Source organism: Miscanthus floridulus, chromosome 15 (assembly GCF_019320115.1).
Source record: "Miscanthus floridulus cultivar M001 chromosome 15, ASM1932011v1, whole genome shotgun sequence".
Lineage (NCBI taxonomy): Eukaryota > Viridiplantae > Streptophyta > Magnoliopsida > Poales > Poaceae > Miscanthus > Miscanthus floridulus.
This window is the reverse complement of record NC_089594.1, coordinates 21,716,775-21,731,600: the sequence shown is the minus strand read 5'-3', so window position 1 is coordinate 21,731,600 and position 14,826 is coordinate 21,716,775. Positions and strand designations below refer to the sequence as shown.

Here is a 14,826-nt window from a genome sequence, read left to right as displayed (position 1 = left end):
TTTTGACTTGTTTTATGCAGAATTTTGACATAATTTTGCTTGAATTTGGACAGAATTTCAATAGAATTTGGACAAAATCAAGCTTAACCAATGTTGCATATAGATTGGTAATTTTTAAGATCAGTGTGAATAATGGTATTACAATTATGACATTCACCAGAAAGGCCAGAAACACTGATTTCAACAACATCAAACTTGCAAGCCTGTAAGAAATTATATTCAGTTAAACAAAGCTCAGTATTGTATTTTATGCCCCTTCTCAAGAAAAAAAATCCAGCAGTTTAGAAGATGCTCTAACCAATATTGAATCCACAACCTCTTCAATTTTATGACTGCAAAAGAGTGTGTGGGCATCTGTAATTAAATGTTTACTGTTTACATCAATAAATAAGCATCAGATTTCTAAATTATGAACCTTCATGAACACAAATGAAACTTTTCCACAGTAATGCATGTAACTTAAGCATGCTGGAGTCAAATCTTTAACGTTAGGATAAGGTGCGTACATCTTCAGCGGCCACAAAACCTTTGGGTACATCAAAGCAATGCAGTAAGCAGAATTTCTCCCGGTTGGCCATTCTCTTATCCAGTCGATCCTTTACGACATGGTGAATAGCATTTAATCCCTGCAGACAAAACATAGAGATACTTCTACTTATCATAAATAACGGTCCTACTGGACAAACCATGTTATGGAGCTTGCAATACACAAGTACGACTGACTAAAACATTCAAAGCACCCAAGCATCTAAGTGCAATGCTATGGTTGGAAGCTTAGTCCACTCTAGATCCCGATGCACACAATGAAGTCATGCATTTCAGTTCTCTGTTTTTTCACTGTAAAGCTCTGCAGACAAGCAGGAACAGAAATGTGCATATCACTTAGCGAATCAGCTAATGGTCTCCACACCACTACATAAAGAACATCCAGGGAACCTGATAACATGCGGGAGGAATTTGAATTCAGGTGCAGTGCAGAACAACTGGTAGCATTTAAGATAGGTAGCATTTCTGTTACAATAACATAGGTCCAAATAACATGCGGGAGGAATTCAAGTACATGTCCAGATAAATTCAAGATAGGTAGCATTTAGTCAAGGCAACTAATATAGAAGGGCAAAAAACATTGGCAGCCTTAAAATTATTGAAGGGAAAAAATTAATGGAACGCAAAATGAAAGTTAGTACCATAACGGTGCACCCATCAGGCTGTCTACGCCCAACAAGATGCCAAGGACAATCTTCTCCCCCCTTGCAACCTCCAATATATCTTTCAGGATCTGTTTTGACAACGCGTAGTTCAAACTCTTTATTTATAGCAAATTGTCTCACCGCCAATCTAAACTCCTTCATGTTAGAATAAACTGTGCCAAGATCCATATTGAGCCGATTTGAATCGTGCACCACAGTCCTCTCCCCTGGTAAATAGTCATCAACTTCAATGACTGCCCCAGTTGTATCAATTTCTTCAGTCCTCTGACAAGTATCGGCGTTCTGTTGACTGCTAGCTTTACTGGCTGCCTTTCTTGCCTTATCAGCCTCCTCATCGTCAGCCCTAAACCCCAACAGCTCATACATCACCTCATCATCAACAATCTCAATTCTTCCCTCTTCATCTCGATTGTCCTCGATGCGTAGGCTATCCCAATCAACAAGAGGTGCCTGCATTTGCTGTGCAGGAGGTTCTACCAGTGCTAAGCTAAGGTCAGGCTCCCCATCGAGCCTAGTAAAGAAATAAAAAGGTGGCACAGTTAGATTACCACAACATCTACACTTGTCGAGTCTCATCTACACGCTTGGGCACAATTAGATTACCAGCAAAGCAAGAATACGTACCCTTGGAAGAGATCTGGCCAGTTCTCCATCCACCACTTGGAGCAGCACCGGCGTCGGCCGGCAGAGCCGGGACGCCTGGCTGGCTTCGGGGAAACCCAGGAGGTGCCCTGCAGTCGACTGTCGGCGGTGGCGTCGGAGGCGGCGGTGCTGGCGGCGGCGGGGATCCGTTCCCTCTCTCCCTCGCTTGACCTGGCGGCGGCGTCTGTATCCCGTGCGGAACGACCATGAGTCTCCCGTGAATGAAGAGAAGGCCTCCGTGATGCATCAGGGAGGGGCAAAACGGGTAGGCAAGTTTGCCATGGTAAAAAAAATTAATTTGGCAACAAATCCTCCACAGGGCATATTTGCAGGTGTGTATCGTTTGAGAATGGCAAACGGGCGAATCCCATTTGCGGGATGGCAAAATTGTGAAGCCCAGTTTTCGTAATGGCAGAATCACCATTTTCTCCAGTGTGGGGACGTGAGCATGCCCTTCCCGTTCGGTTTGAGCCCCGGGTGCCACCTGCCGGGGTTCGACCTCACCTACGACACCAGCCACACGCCGCCGCGGCTGCTCCTTGGCAACGGCACCCTCCAGGTGACTGACATCTCCCTCGACTGGGAACCTTTTTTTGTCTTTGCATAGAAAAAAATTATTTCTTATGATATGTGGATCTGTGATATTATGATTTGTGATTGTCTGGAGGTAGAAGAAGGCTGGAGGTAAAAAGAGGATGGAGACTGTTAGATCTTAATTTCATGGTGCAAAAAAATTCATGTGTTGAAACTACATAAAACACATGGTTGTTGGGTAGACAGACTCATTAGGATTAAGCCTGGGCAAAATACCCGATACCCATTACCCGGACCCGAATTACCCGAACCCGAGGTACCCGATCCCAAATTCGGATAGCGATTTTGATTACCCGAAATTAGTTTGGGTAATTCGGGTAATATCACCCGGTACCCAAACTACCCGAACTACCCAAATATTTATTTTTGTCTTTGTATTTATGATGTGTTGTTAGCTGAACCATTTAACTTATCACTTTATTAGAATATAATTCTCTCTATTTGAATGAGTGACTGTAATATATTATTCTCTACAAATTGCTATTGAAATTCTATACAAATTGCTGCTGAAATTATGTATAGATCGCTACTGAAATTTAGTGTAGTTTGTTGTTTTCTGTAAATTTGGGTATATCGGGTAATACCCGAACCCGAACCCGAATTATTGGGTACCCGAATTTGCGGGTAGTGTTTTTTCAGGGGTAATATCGGGTAGCAATTTTCATTACCCGAATTACCCGACCCGGAAAAATCGGGTAACCCGAACGCCCAGGCTGAATTAGGATTATGTTAAAAGAAAGAAAAAGGAGAAGAAATGCAATATATACATATATTGACAGACAGACATACATATGTAGATTTGGCATGAGTTCAACTTGTTGATCTATTTACCATCTAAAGCGACCTGGTTAATTTAAACAATCTGGTACTTTGATACGAGTACGAGTACGAGTACGAGTGCCCAATCAGCCAGATCGACAAAACTCGGAGTCACAAACGAGTACGTATCCATCCGAGTCTGATATATATGCAGCATGCATGTTAGCAACCAAATAGACGGAACACATGTATCTTCGCACATGCACACGTACATACATCTTAACTTGCCGGCGCGCGGCGGAAAGGTTGATCCTCCACATGTTGATGCCGCTTTGCATGTCCTGGCCGGCGGCAATCTCCGCGTGCACGACGCGATCAGCCACTGCATGCACACGTACGATATATATCTACATCCATCACGGGACACTGCTGATCATGAACGTGTACGCCATCTACAGGACCTGGCTGGCGGCGGAAAGATTGATCCAGATGTTGCCGCCCTTTGCACGCCCTGGACGGCGGACATCTTGGGACGGTCGAATTATTTATAATTTCAAAGATATGTAATTTCAAAGATATGTATGGGCTGAGCTCCTCAGTTTAATTATTCAAAAGGCACGTATGAGTGTACGGGATCATCAAAACATCCTGTGCCCCTCCTTCTAATCTCCTAATTGCTACAAAAAAATTACTTTTTTTTAACACACTCATACTATTTTTTAAAATAAATACAACGCACGCTCATACTTAAATTACTATATCATTGTTATGTTTCTGTGTAACGCACGGGTATTTATCTAGTATAATAGTATAGGGATTAGAGTCCAGGTTGGTTCACTCTCGTGTCGTGACGCAATCTCACGCCTGATGCTTATACGAGTTATTAGAGTTTGCATGCATCCAATCACAGTACAAAGTCCTTATTCCAAGACGTGTTTAAATAAATGACGTCATTGCAAGGCATACACATGTATTAGAGAGAGAGAGTGGATTCTTCTGTCGGTAAATGTATAGTTCCCTAAAGTGCGTTTATGTCCCTTTCTACCCAATATGTGATCCGGATTCGGGCCTCATGCTCGTACGGGTTAGAAGAGCGCGCACCCGACAATGATACTAAGTCCAACTCTGACGCGTATTGAAATAGACGGTCACTATTGAATAAATATAAATAAATCATCTATATAACCAACAAATAAGTTGTAGAATACATTTCAATAGTACAGAAAAGATTTTTAGAGGCGGTTAAAATCGGTTTTCAGAGACGGTTTAAAAAAACTGATACAATGGCACCGATTGTAAAAATAAGTGATTTCAGAAAATCGATTTTCAGAGGCGGTTCTCTTAAGACAACCGCCCCTAAAAATTAATTTTCAGAGGCGGCTGACTTAAGTCGGCCGTCCTTAAAAATAATTTTTAGAAGTTTTTAAAAATCATTTAGAGTATAATAAAAATAAGAAATAAATATTTAGTGTGGACAGAGGACCAACCACCATTTGTAGAAATTAATTTTTGCCACCATTTGTTATAGTTTAGCAGTTACAATTTGAACTCGCAACCTCTTGCTCCGCGCGCCGTCCCTACCACTACACCACACAATCACTTATGTTGAGATATACAATGCTATCCATTTGTACTAATATGTATGGATCTTGTAATCAATATTTGGACTATTAAATGACCTTAAATGGAAAAATTTTTAACTACAAAATTTTATATCTCTTCGAGCACTACAACTTTCGTATATGAAATTTTCCATCCAAGGTCATTTGAGAAATTAAAAAAATTTGAAATAAAAAATATGAGACTTAATTTATATATTTGGAACCCTAAATGATCTCAAACAAAAATATTATCAACTACAAAGTTTTAAATCTCATCGAGCTCTACAATTTTGATATAAATTTTGTCTTCATCCGACTTCATTTAAAAAATATATGAATTTATTTGGGCTGCAACTATTTTTAAGGCTAAAAATCGATTCACTCATTTTCAGAGACGGTTGACATAAGCAACCGTCTTTGAAAATAGTATTTTCAGAGGTGGTTCTCTTAATGGAACCTCCCATAAAAATAGATACATTTTTAGAGACGGATTTCTTAATGGAACCGCCCACGGAGCTACATTGCTCCCTGGCGACGTTAGAGGCGACGTGCTAGTTTAACCGCCTCGGGTAGAAAAAGGGAGACATTCCTAAAAATCTTTTCTGTACTGGTGTTTCATTGCAACACACGAGCATACATGTTTTGCTAATACATAATAAACAAAGAGAAACTAATAATGACTATTTTTTTTCCTATTGGGCCACTCACTTTGCGTTTTATGTCATTGTTTTTAAGACTCCTATATGTTGAAGACAGTGCAAACGAGTTTTATACTTATGAAACTCATTTTATTTATCTTATCTCTTTTCACCAATATTATGTCGTATCAACTTATTTACGTTTTTAGCAAAATATCAACTTATTTAATTAATGTCCCTTAAGCTTTTATAAAATCTCACACGTCTTCGAGATGGAGGCAAAACCAAAGTAAGAAGGAGGAATTCCCTGTGTGCCATTAAAAAAGATCGCAATGCCCTGTGTGTCTCTGAAAAAATTCAGCGGTCTTCAGCGCCACTGCTCCAACTTTTTCGTGTCCTCCATGCCACTTCCGTCAGTTTGAGCTGTAACGCCGTCAAATTGCAGGTGTGAAAAGACGAAAATGCCCTTAAGTGTAAATATGTCATTAATTTTTTTGGGCATCTTAACGACTTCAAATGAAAAACTCAAAACTAGAAACTTGTAGATCTCGTCGAGATCTATAATTTTTATATAAAAATTATTTTCATTTAATTCCGCAAAAATAATAATATGATTTTTCTAAAATATATTAATCATATCAAATCATATTTTTTTGCGAAATTAAATGAAAATAATTTTTATATGAAAATTATAGATCTCGACGAGATCTACAACTTTCTAGTTTTGAGTTTTTTCATTTGAAGTCGTTAAGATGCAAAAAAAAAATTAATGACATATTTACACTTAAGGGCATTTTTGTCTCTTCACATCTACAGTTTGACGGCATTAGAGCCAAAACTGATGGAAGTGGCATGGAGGACACGAAAAAGTTGGAACAGTGTCGTTAAAGACCGCTGAACTTTTTTAGAGGCATATAGATATTACGATCTTTTTTAATGACACGTGGAATTGTCTCAAGTAGGAAAGGTGCTCTCTTCCCGGTGACGTCCAGCGCAGCAAGCAGCAAACAAAAAACAAGACGTGTGCGAATACAAATAATGAAATGAAACCGGCCCGTCCCATCTAGCGGTCCGGGTACAATCATGCCGTCCAAGTGGCGCGTAAATTAAAATCTGCACGTCACGTTCAGGCCCACTTGTGAGGAAAGGAACCTACTCCGCCGACCCATAGGCTCGGCGACAGCCCACCCCAGACCCCACCCCCTTTCCCCTCCCGTCGTCCCCGGCCGGCGCCAACGCCCCTCCAGTGAGCCGAGGCGGAGACGGTCACGGTGGGCAGAGTGACACGCCGCGCGCACGCCTCTCGACTCCGCTCCGCCGCTCCAGATTTCGCCCACCCACGAACCCAGTAACCCACCCACCCATGGCGCTCGCCGCCTCCCACCACGGCCTCCTGCCCGTCGCCCCCGCCGCCACCCTTACCCCCACCCCGTCGCGGGGGCACCTGCGCTTCCGCGCCGCACGCCCTCTGCCCCGACCCGCCCGAAGGTGAGTGATCTGATCCCCGCGGGGCCCAGGGCCCGGGGCCCGTTTCCGTGCCGTCGCGCTCTGCTCGCCCTGCTCGGATGTTGCTCGCTGGAGGGATCGAGTCTCCGTGCTGCGCGGCTTCGCTAGATTATCCACTTGCGTTGCTCGTTACAGAGTAGCAATGGTTTCGTAGAATCGTAGGTGCTGGCTTTAGTACTCGCTAGGGGATTTTTTGTCCCGACGACTGGAGATGATGGTTGAGCCCCTGGTAATTCAGCCTGGTTCGTCGTTCGACGGTTTCGCCGAGTTGTCGGTTGATGATTTTGTTAGATTGGTATATGGAAAGTTTTGCCTGCGCCTGTGATAAGTTGGGCAGTAGTAGGATTCGTTTGGGAAGTTCTGTCTGCACGTCCTGTATCTGTTCAACCCTCAACTCTATCGTCTCAATTCCTAAGTTACATATAAATGATAGTACTAAATAGATCTGTCTTGTATAATACTTTTACTTCCCTGTTCTATACACTGTATGTAATAATCATCTTTATCTTTTTTAATTCTTACCAGAATTTGTTGCCAATCTATCAACTCAGCTAATGCGTTGGGAGCTTCTTCAACGGTATGTTTTCACATGACTCTGTTTCCTTTCCTTTTTCTCCTTTTGCATCCACAGTTTCATGACAATGTAGTGTGCCCTTGTAGTCTCGAACTCTCGATTATAAGATCTGTTTACTTCTCTATTTGGCTGTCATCAGCACATATATGTTCTGATATACTCTTTTAATAAATGTTGGCTTACTGCTTGAGGAACTCCATTTATTCCTCGTGCTTTATTTCTTGTACATGCTGCTATTAATCAGTGGTAGACGCTACTTTTGTATTTATTCAATTTGCCGATGATTGCTTTAATGTGTATTCTTGGGAAAATTCTCATCCCAGACATCTGATGAGGCAGTCCCAGTCCCAGTTGTCCAGATAGATCAAGATTCAGACCGTGATGCAACCATTGTGCAGCTAAGTTTTGGAGATCGTTTGGGGGCACTACTTGATACGGTATAGATTTGTCTTTACATTGTTGCTGCTCAAACTTGTGATGTTTACATTTTTGCTGTATCTGCCAATTATTTTGCCTGGTATTCGCTGTTTGCAGATGAAAGCACTCAAGGACCTTGGCCTTGATGTCACAAAAGGAAGTGTGACAACTGACTCAGCTGTCACACAAACAAAGTTCCACATCATGCGATCGTGGGTGCTTGCCCCTTCCTGTTTTATATTCGTGTGCAGCATCTAGTTGTGTGTGTCTACGTGGAAAACAAAAGAAAGCATTTGCTATTCCTGCACATATGCATTTACATTCACTTTTAATGCCTAAGCGCATAGCATCGGCACATTTATGCTACCTTTGTTCAGCTTTCATGTGATAAGGTTTCTCAACTATACTCTGTACCTGTACACACATAGATTTCTTATACTGTTCCACTATTTTTCATCTAGCCTAGTGTTTTCTTGAGATATTTGATAGTAATCATATAATCCTCGCACATATGCTTTGTCACATATCAATCATTCAGAGTATTGGCATTCCTTCTTGAAATCCCTTGTTCAATCTTAGATGAAAAAAGGGTGGCACCCTAAGGACTTTTGTACCAAGATTCTGTTTAAATGCTATAGCGTTACTTTAGCACTACAGAATTTTTATTTGGATTAGTTCTTACAGTAATATTTTCTCCTCCCTTTTGTATGTATCTAGTGGACGCAAGGTTGAGGATCCTGACATGTTAGAAAGGATTCGGCTAACCATCATCAACAACCTTCTCCAGTATCATCCTGTATGTTTTAGATTCTTGTGTGTTTTAGTTGTTACTCTGCATCGTTATTGCTGTACCTATTTTTTACTATTTCATTGAATGTAACTAACATAGTAGTCATGTAATCCTTGTATAGGAATCAAGTGAGAAGTTAGCGATGGGTGAATTTTTTGGGATAAAGCCTCCTGAGAAGAAGGCAAGTATAATGCATTCCCATTCTGTAATTTCAGATGCTGTGCTGCATCATGTTATCTGGGTTTAGACATCTTTTTGACTACAATCTGTGAATTATCTCAATTTTAGGAAATGGAAGGCTTCAAATTTACTCTGTTATGCTATTGGTTCGTGCTTCGATCTTCGATAATACATTGAAGCCTGAACTTGCATTCTTTGATCTTTGAACTGGCAGGTTGTTGTCGATATTGCAACACGTATAGTTGTTGAAGATGATGGACCCAAAAGAAGGTTTGATTCTGCTAGCTCCTTTATTTAGCATGATCCAAGCACGTACGGCCACTTCTAGATTAACTGTTATTTTGCATGTTTCGTGACGTGTCATGTTATGAAGGGCGGGCCTGGTGCAAGCGGTAGAGTCTTACCGCCTGTGACTGTAAGGTCCTGGGTTCGAGTCGCAGTCTCCTCGCATTGCACAGGCGAGGGTAAGGCTTGCCACTGACACCCTTCCCTAGACCCCGCACAGAGCGGGAGCTTTCTACACTGGGTACGCCCGTGACGTGTCATGTTATATATGTCAATCTTATTGTTTCATGCCCATGTGTATTGTTTTATCCTAGCAGAAGTCCTATACGATTTGAAAATAAGTACTAACACCAAGTGGTATATTTCTCAAATATTTTGTACTACAGAATGAATTAGCTATTCGTGTACACCTGTACAGCAAGACATCAGGCAGAACCTCTTAGGTTTGAGCCGTGCTGTCTGCGTTATGTAGTATCAGTTCCTGTAGAAAGACTTTGGAAAGAGCTATGCATTACTTCTCACACAAACCAAATAATTAGTAAACTGGATCTGGTTACAGCAGAAAGTTTTTTAGTATCACAGACAGGCTGAGAACATGTAGGCATGGGCAACACAATACCACGTGAAGCCATCAAAGTTGTTTTTCCTCATATGTATCATTAACTGTTTCAGGATTCTTTTAGCCCTATATTTTGCTTTTCACATAATAATCAGCTTCAAATCATTTTTTTGTGCCTATCTATTAGTTGTATCCTTTGATCCTTTCAAATTTGATGCATCCCAACATGTTAGAAATGCATATTTGTCCTTCCCCAGGAATCACTTCCAACATAAGTAGAATCTGAACTCGATGAGTCGATGTGTTATCTCTTTTTTGTTCATACAATGCTGCATCACTTGCTTCCTCATTGATTTCTGTTGAAATTCGCAGCATGCTTTACATAGAGACAGCCGATCGGCCTGGCCTACTTCTTGAGATAATCAAGATCATTGCGGACACAAATATTGATGTGGAATCAGCTGAGATTGATACTGAAGTATGCTGCATTTCACTTCATTGTTTTTTTCAGCTAAGACCATTAAAGCCTGTTAGATGATATTTTGGCATTTTATACAGGGTTTGGTTGCGAAGGACAAGTTCCATGTGAGTTACAGAGGTGCAAAACTAAACAGCTCCTTATCTCAGGTCTACTTCCTTGGTCATTTCAGCAACATCATAATCATTTCTACTTAATGTGATTTTTTTCTGTCTTCATTGTGTTCACTTTGCACACTTTATTTTGCTTTTGTATAGGCACTGATCAATTGTCTGCGTTATTACCTCCGAAGGCCTGAGACAGATGAAGACAGTTATTGATTGTTGTGTTGTCGAACCTTCCTAGTAGTACATTAAAGTCAGAAACTTCAAACTTTGGCTTGAGTTCCTTCTCTATGAGCCCTTGTACTGTAGCAAATGGAGTTACCATTGTAGCATCCATATATATGGACATAGGTGGCATTGAAATTTGGCTCACTAAACCATTTTGTAGTCATATACAGCTGGGAGCAACAGAATTAGGTTTCAATCATCGTTATCCCATTTGATTCCTGTTATAAGGGATCACATTGGAAGGTCCTCGCATGATTGATGTTGTCTGTAAGTTGGTACAATCCATTTGCATGTAAAACTCAGCTGTGGACTGTGGTGTTCTCTGATGAAATAAATAAAAGAGCATTACAAAATCACCGACCACCTTGGTCCTGCTTCCTACTTGTTATCGTCAATTAAAATAGCTGCATTTATACTACTGAACCTTTTGCACTAATGGCAAAATTGAGATGAGCGTGAAGTTTGGGTTCTTCAGATATCAATCTGTGCATATCCCAGGTCAGGGTTGAGCGGCATGTCAGAAATGTGCTCTGTTATATCGATAGAAAGGGTCCAACTTGAGTATATAGTAACTGAAAATGCAAAATGCATTGAGTTCATCGTGGATTTGAAACCTCTATTTTTTACTCGGAAGTTTTTTTGTGGTTTCTTCACATCCAGGTTCATTGTATGTTTGTATTTGCATGTCACCAGGTTCGAACCCTAAGATTCTTGTCAAAACCTCGCATTTGAATTTGATTTTGTAGCGTTCATACTCCTGGTCGGATGAATTTGATTTTGCAGCGTTTTCCTGGCCGGATTTTGGTCAGGATTCAGTATGTGTGAAGCACTGAATCTAAGACAAGATTCTTGCACAAATCTTGATGCAAATGAACGGTGCAGATGGCGTGTGCACCTCCGGCGGCAGCGCCAGCGCTGCTCTGGTAAACGTGGACGTGGCCTTGGTTTCCTCCGATCCCTCTTCCTCCCCAACCCGCGGCGCCTTTCTGTCTCACCAGCCGCCGCCGCCGCCGCCGCCTAGGCATCACCGCCGTCAAAGCCAGCTCAGCCGCCGCTTCCCGGGCATCTCAGTCAAGGCCCCCCTCTGCCCGCCCTCCACTCAAGGTCGGGGGCCGCAGCCTGGGGCGCGCGCCCTCGACCCCATACGGGCGCCGGAATCTAGTGGATTGGATGCGCCGCAGCCATTGCCACAGGTTCCTTCTCGCCGCCGCCGCGCCATCATTCATGGCGAGGCGTCGCCGGGCGGTACCAGAATCATAATCCATGCTATTCAACATCCCACACTGCAACTCACAAGCTCCTGTAGCCGCCGCCGCCGCCGTAGCAGCTGTTTCCAGCATCCGCTTCTCCTCCTCCTCCCTGCCGGCGCTGGTTCCGCCGCCTCCGCCCCTGCACGAGGAGAATCCGTTCGCCGCGCTCCTCGCCTCTGACCCCCCACCGCCGGAGCCTCTCCGCCAGGTGCTCGCCACGGGCGACGTCCACTCCGCGCTCCGCGGCCTCCCGGGCCTCGCGCGCCAGTTGTTCCGGTGGGCGGAGACCACCCCGTGTGGCTTCCCCCGCTCCGCCTCCGCGTTCGCCGCCGTCCTCGTCCCGCTCGCCCGAGCCAACCACATCCGGGCTGCCTACCCTGTCTCCCTCCGCGCCCTGCACCTCGGCCTCCTCCTCCCCCTCGTGTCCCTCCTCCTATCGGCTCCCCTCTCTACCGCCCCACGGTCACTATTGAGCCTCCTCTTACGCTTGTCCACCAAGTACTCAAAGGAATGCAAAGCCCGCGACGCCACGCCCGACACCTGTTCGACGCTGTGCCTGTCCGCCTTCCGCGAGATGGCAAGCCACGGCGTGGCCCCTGACGTTAAAGACTGCAACCGTGTGCTCCGTGTATTGCGTGATGCAGCCAGGTGGGACGACATTTGTGCTGTGCATGCGGAGATGCTCCAGCTCGGGATTGAGCCGAGTATTGTCACATACAATACTTTGCTGGATTCTTTCTTGAAGGAGGGAAGGAAGGACAAGGTTGACATGCTACTGAAGGAGATGGAGACCCGGGGGAGTGGTTGCTTGCCGAACGATGTCACGTACAATGTGGTGATTACTGGGTTGGCTAGGAAAGGTGACCTTGAGGAGGCAGCGGAGCTGGTTGAGCGAATGCGTCTGTCCAAGAAGGCTTCATCCTTCACTTATAATCCACTTATCACTGGGTTGCTTGCAAGGGGCTTTGTCAAAAAGGTTGATGATTTGCAGCTGGAGATGGAGAATGAGGGCATTATGCCTACAGTAGTGACGTACAATGCAATGATCCATGGGCTGCTTCAAAGTGGGCAGATAGAGGCTACACAGGCAAAGTTTGTGGAAATGAGGGCGATGGGCTTGCTACCAGATGTGATCACCTACAATTCTTTGCTAAATGGGTATTTCAAGGCAGGTAGCTTGAAAGAGGCTCTTTTGTTGTATCGCGATTTGAGGCGTGCAGGGTTAGCACCAACAGTTTTGACATATAACATTCTTATCGATGGTTATTGTAGATTAGGTGATTTAGAGGAAGCCAGGAGATTGAAAGAGGAAATGGTAGAACAGGGTTGTTTGCCTGATGTTTGTACATATACAATTCTCATGAAGGGCTCGCATAATGCGCGTAGCCTTGCTATGGCAAGGGAATTCTTTGATGAGATGCTGAGCAAAGGTTTGCAGCCAGATTGCTTTGCCTATAATACAAGGATTTGTGCAGAGCTAACCCTAGGGGCTATTTCCAAAGCTTTCCAGTTGAGAGAGGTGATGATGTTGGAAGGCATATCTTCTGATACAGTGACATACAATATCCTTATTGATGGACTGTGCAAGACTGGTAACCTGAAAGATGCCAAAGAGCTGCAGATGAAGATGGTCAGTAATGGTTTACAGCCTGATTGTATCACATACACCTGCTTGATTCATGCGCACTGTGAAAGGGGACTCCTAAGAGAAGCAAGAAAATTTTTTAAGGACATGATCTCAGATGGTTTGGCACCCTCAGCTGTGACCTACACTGTTTTTATTCATGCATATTGTAGAAGAGGAAACCTTTATTCAGCGTATGGTTGGTTTCGAAAGATGCTGGTGGAAGGAGTTGAACCTAATGAGATAACATATAATGTCCTCATACATGCATTATGCAGGACGGGCAGAACTCAACTGGCTTATCGTCATTTTCATGAGATGCTAGAAAGGGGATTGGTGCCAAACAAATACACATATACTTTGTTGATAGATGGGAACTGTAAAGAGGGCAACTGGGAAGATGCGATGAGATTCTATTTTGAAATGCATCAGAACAGTATTCATCCAGATTATTTAACACATAAGGCCTTGTTCAACGGATTTGATGAAGGTCACATGCACCATGCAATTGAGTACTTGGAGAATGTCGTTTTGGGTGAATAGATTGATCGATCTCTGAAAGCTTGTCCTCTTGTCCTTGCTTCGCTGTTGTCTCCCTGTAAGAGCTTTCTCCTATATGCATATTTCTCTTCATCAGTGGCTTGTTACCTAGCTTTGCTCATGTCTCCAACCAATTTCCGTTTTTGTTTTCAGGCCAGAGGTGATAGATGGAGTTCGTGGGCCATTCATTTCAAAATGGAAAGAAAAAAAGAGTTTGAAACAACATTCTCTGAGTTAAGCTGCTGGGTGCTTTCTAAATGAATAGTTAAGCAAAAAGAGGCCTTCCTCTTGCTGCTCAGAGATGATAGATGGAGTTTGGGGGCAATTCCATCCAAAAGAAGAAAAGCAAGACTTTGGGACCATGTTCTCTTAGTTAATCAGCTGGGTGCTTCCCAAATGAATAGTTGATCACAAACAGGTCTTCCCCTTGCTGCTTAAACCTTGTCAGAATTCTTTCCTTGGCATCATAGCTATGGAGATACGTTTTCTAGTGAAAACTGGGTGGTAGGCATCTGCTCCGTTTCTAAAAACCTCTCTTGATACAATTCTGTCTCCTTTGTTATTTCCTTTTGATAAGGTATACTGGAAACTTGTTGGCCCTCAATTCCTTACCCAACTATCTGAAATAGTAAATGGCCGTGGACCTTTGCGACTGAGCTTTCTTCAATTATATATAGGATTTCTCTTGGTAAGAACATTCCGAGAATTTTTTGTAACGAATAATTCTTGTATCACCATCAATTTTGCCATAGGCTAAGTCATAGTATATTGACCTGTCAGATATGTAACTGTATTCTCATTCATTGAATCATTTAATGAGAAGATTATTCATTAAAAAAATTCAGC

General features: G+C 43.1%; 2 protein-coding genes across 2 annotated transcripts; both read left to right on the top strand.

The window, feature by feature from the left end:
- The first annotated feature begins 6,639 nt into the window (after nt 1-6,639).
- On the top strand, nt 6,640-10,922 carry LOC136507878 (ACT domain-containing protein ACR12-like). Its single transcript, XM_066502474.1, has 10 exons — nt 6,640-6,933; nt 7,477-7,528; nt 7,849-7,962; nt 8,060-8,154; nt 8,660-8,738; nt 8,854-8,913; nt 9,127-9,182; nt 10,129-10,234; nt 10,315-10,383; nt 10,492-10,922. Exons 1-10 carry the CDS (start codon nt 6,809-6,811, stop codon nt 10,552-10,554), a joined length of 819 nt encoding a protein of 272 aa, XP_066358571.1. The 5' UTR covers nt 6,640-6,808; the 3' UTR covers nt 10,555-10,922.
- A 535-nt stretch (nt 10,923-11,457) lies between these two features.
- Nucleotides 11,458-14,820, top strand: LOC136508642 (pentatricopeptide repeat-containing protein At1g22960, mitochondrial-like). The gene is made up of 2 exons (XM_066503374.1): nt 11,458-14,038; nt 14,134-14,820. Exon 1 carries the CDS (start codon nt 11,830-11,832, stop codon nt 13,981-13,983), a length of 2,154 nt encoding a protein of 717 aa, XP_066359471.1. The 5' UTR covers nt 11,458-11,829; the 3' UTR covers nt 13,984-14,038; nt 14,134-14,820.
- Nucleotides 14,821-14,826: the final 6 nt, after the last annotated feature.

Bases quoted from the DNA above. Each gene is read 5' to 3' on its own strand.
- LOC136508642 (XM_066503374.1), top strand. From the start codon at position 11,830: ATGCTATTCAACATCCCACACTGCAACTCACAAGCTCCTGTAGCCGCC.
- LOC136507878 (XM_066502474.1), top strand. From the start codon at position 6,809: ATGGCGCTCGCCGCCTCCCACCACGGCCTCCTGCCCGTCGCCCCCGCC. The intron at 7,529-7,848 runs GTATGTTTTCAC...TTCTCATCCCAG, and splicing joins CGTTGGGAGCTTCTTCAACG to ACATCTGATGAGGCAGTCCC. The intron at 8,155-8,659 runs GTGGGTGCTTGC...GTATGTATCTAG, and splicing joins AAGTTCCACATCATGCGATC to TGGACGCAAGGTTGAGGATC.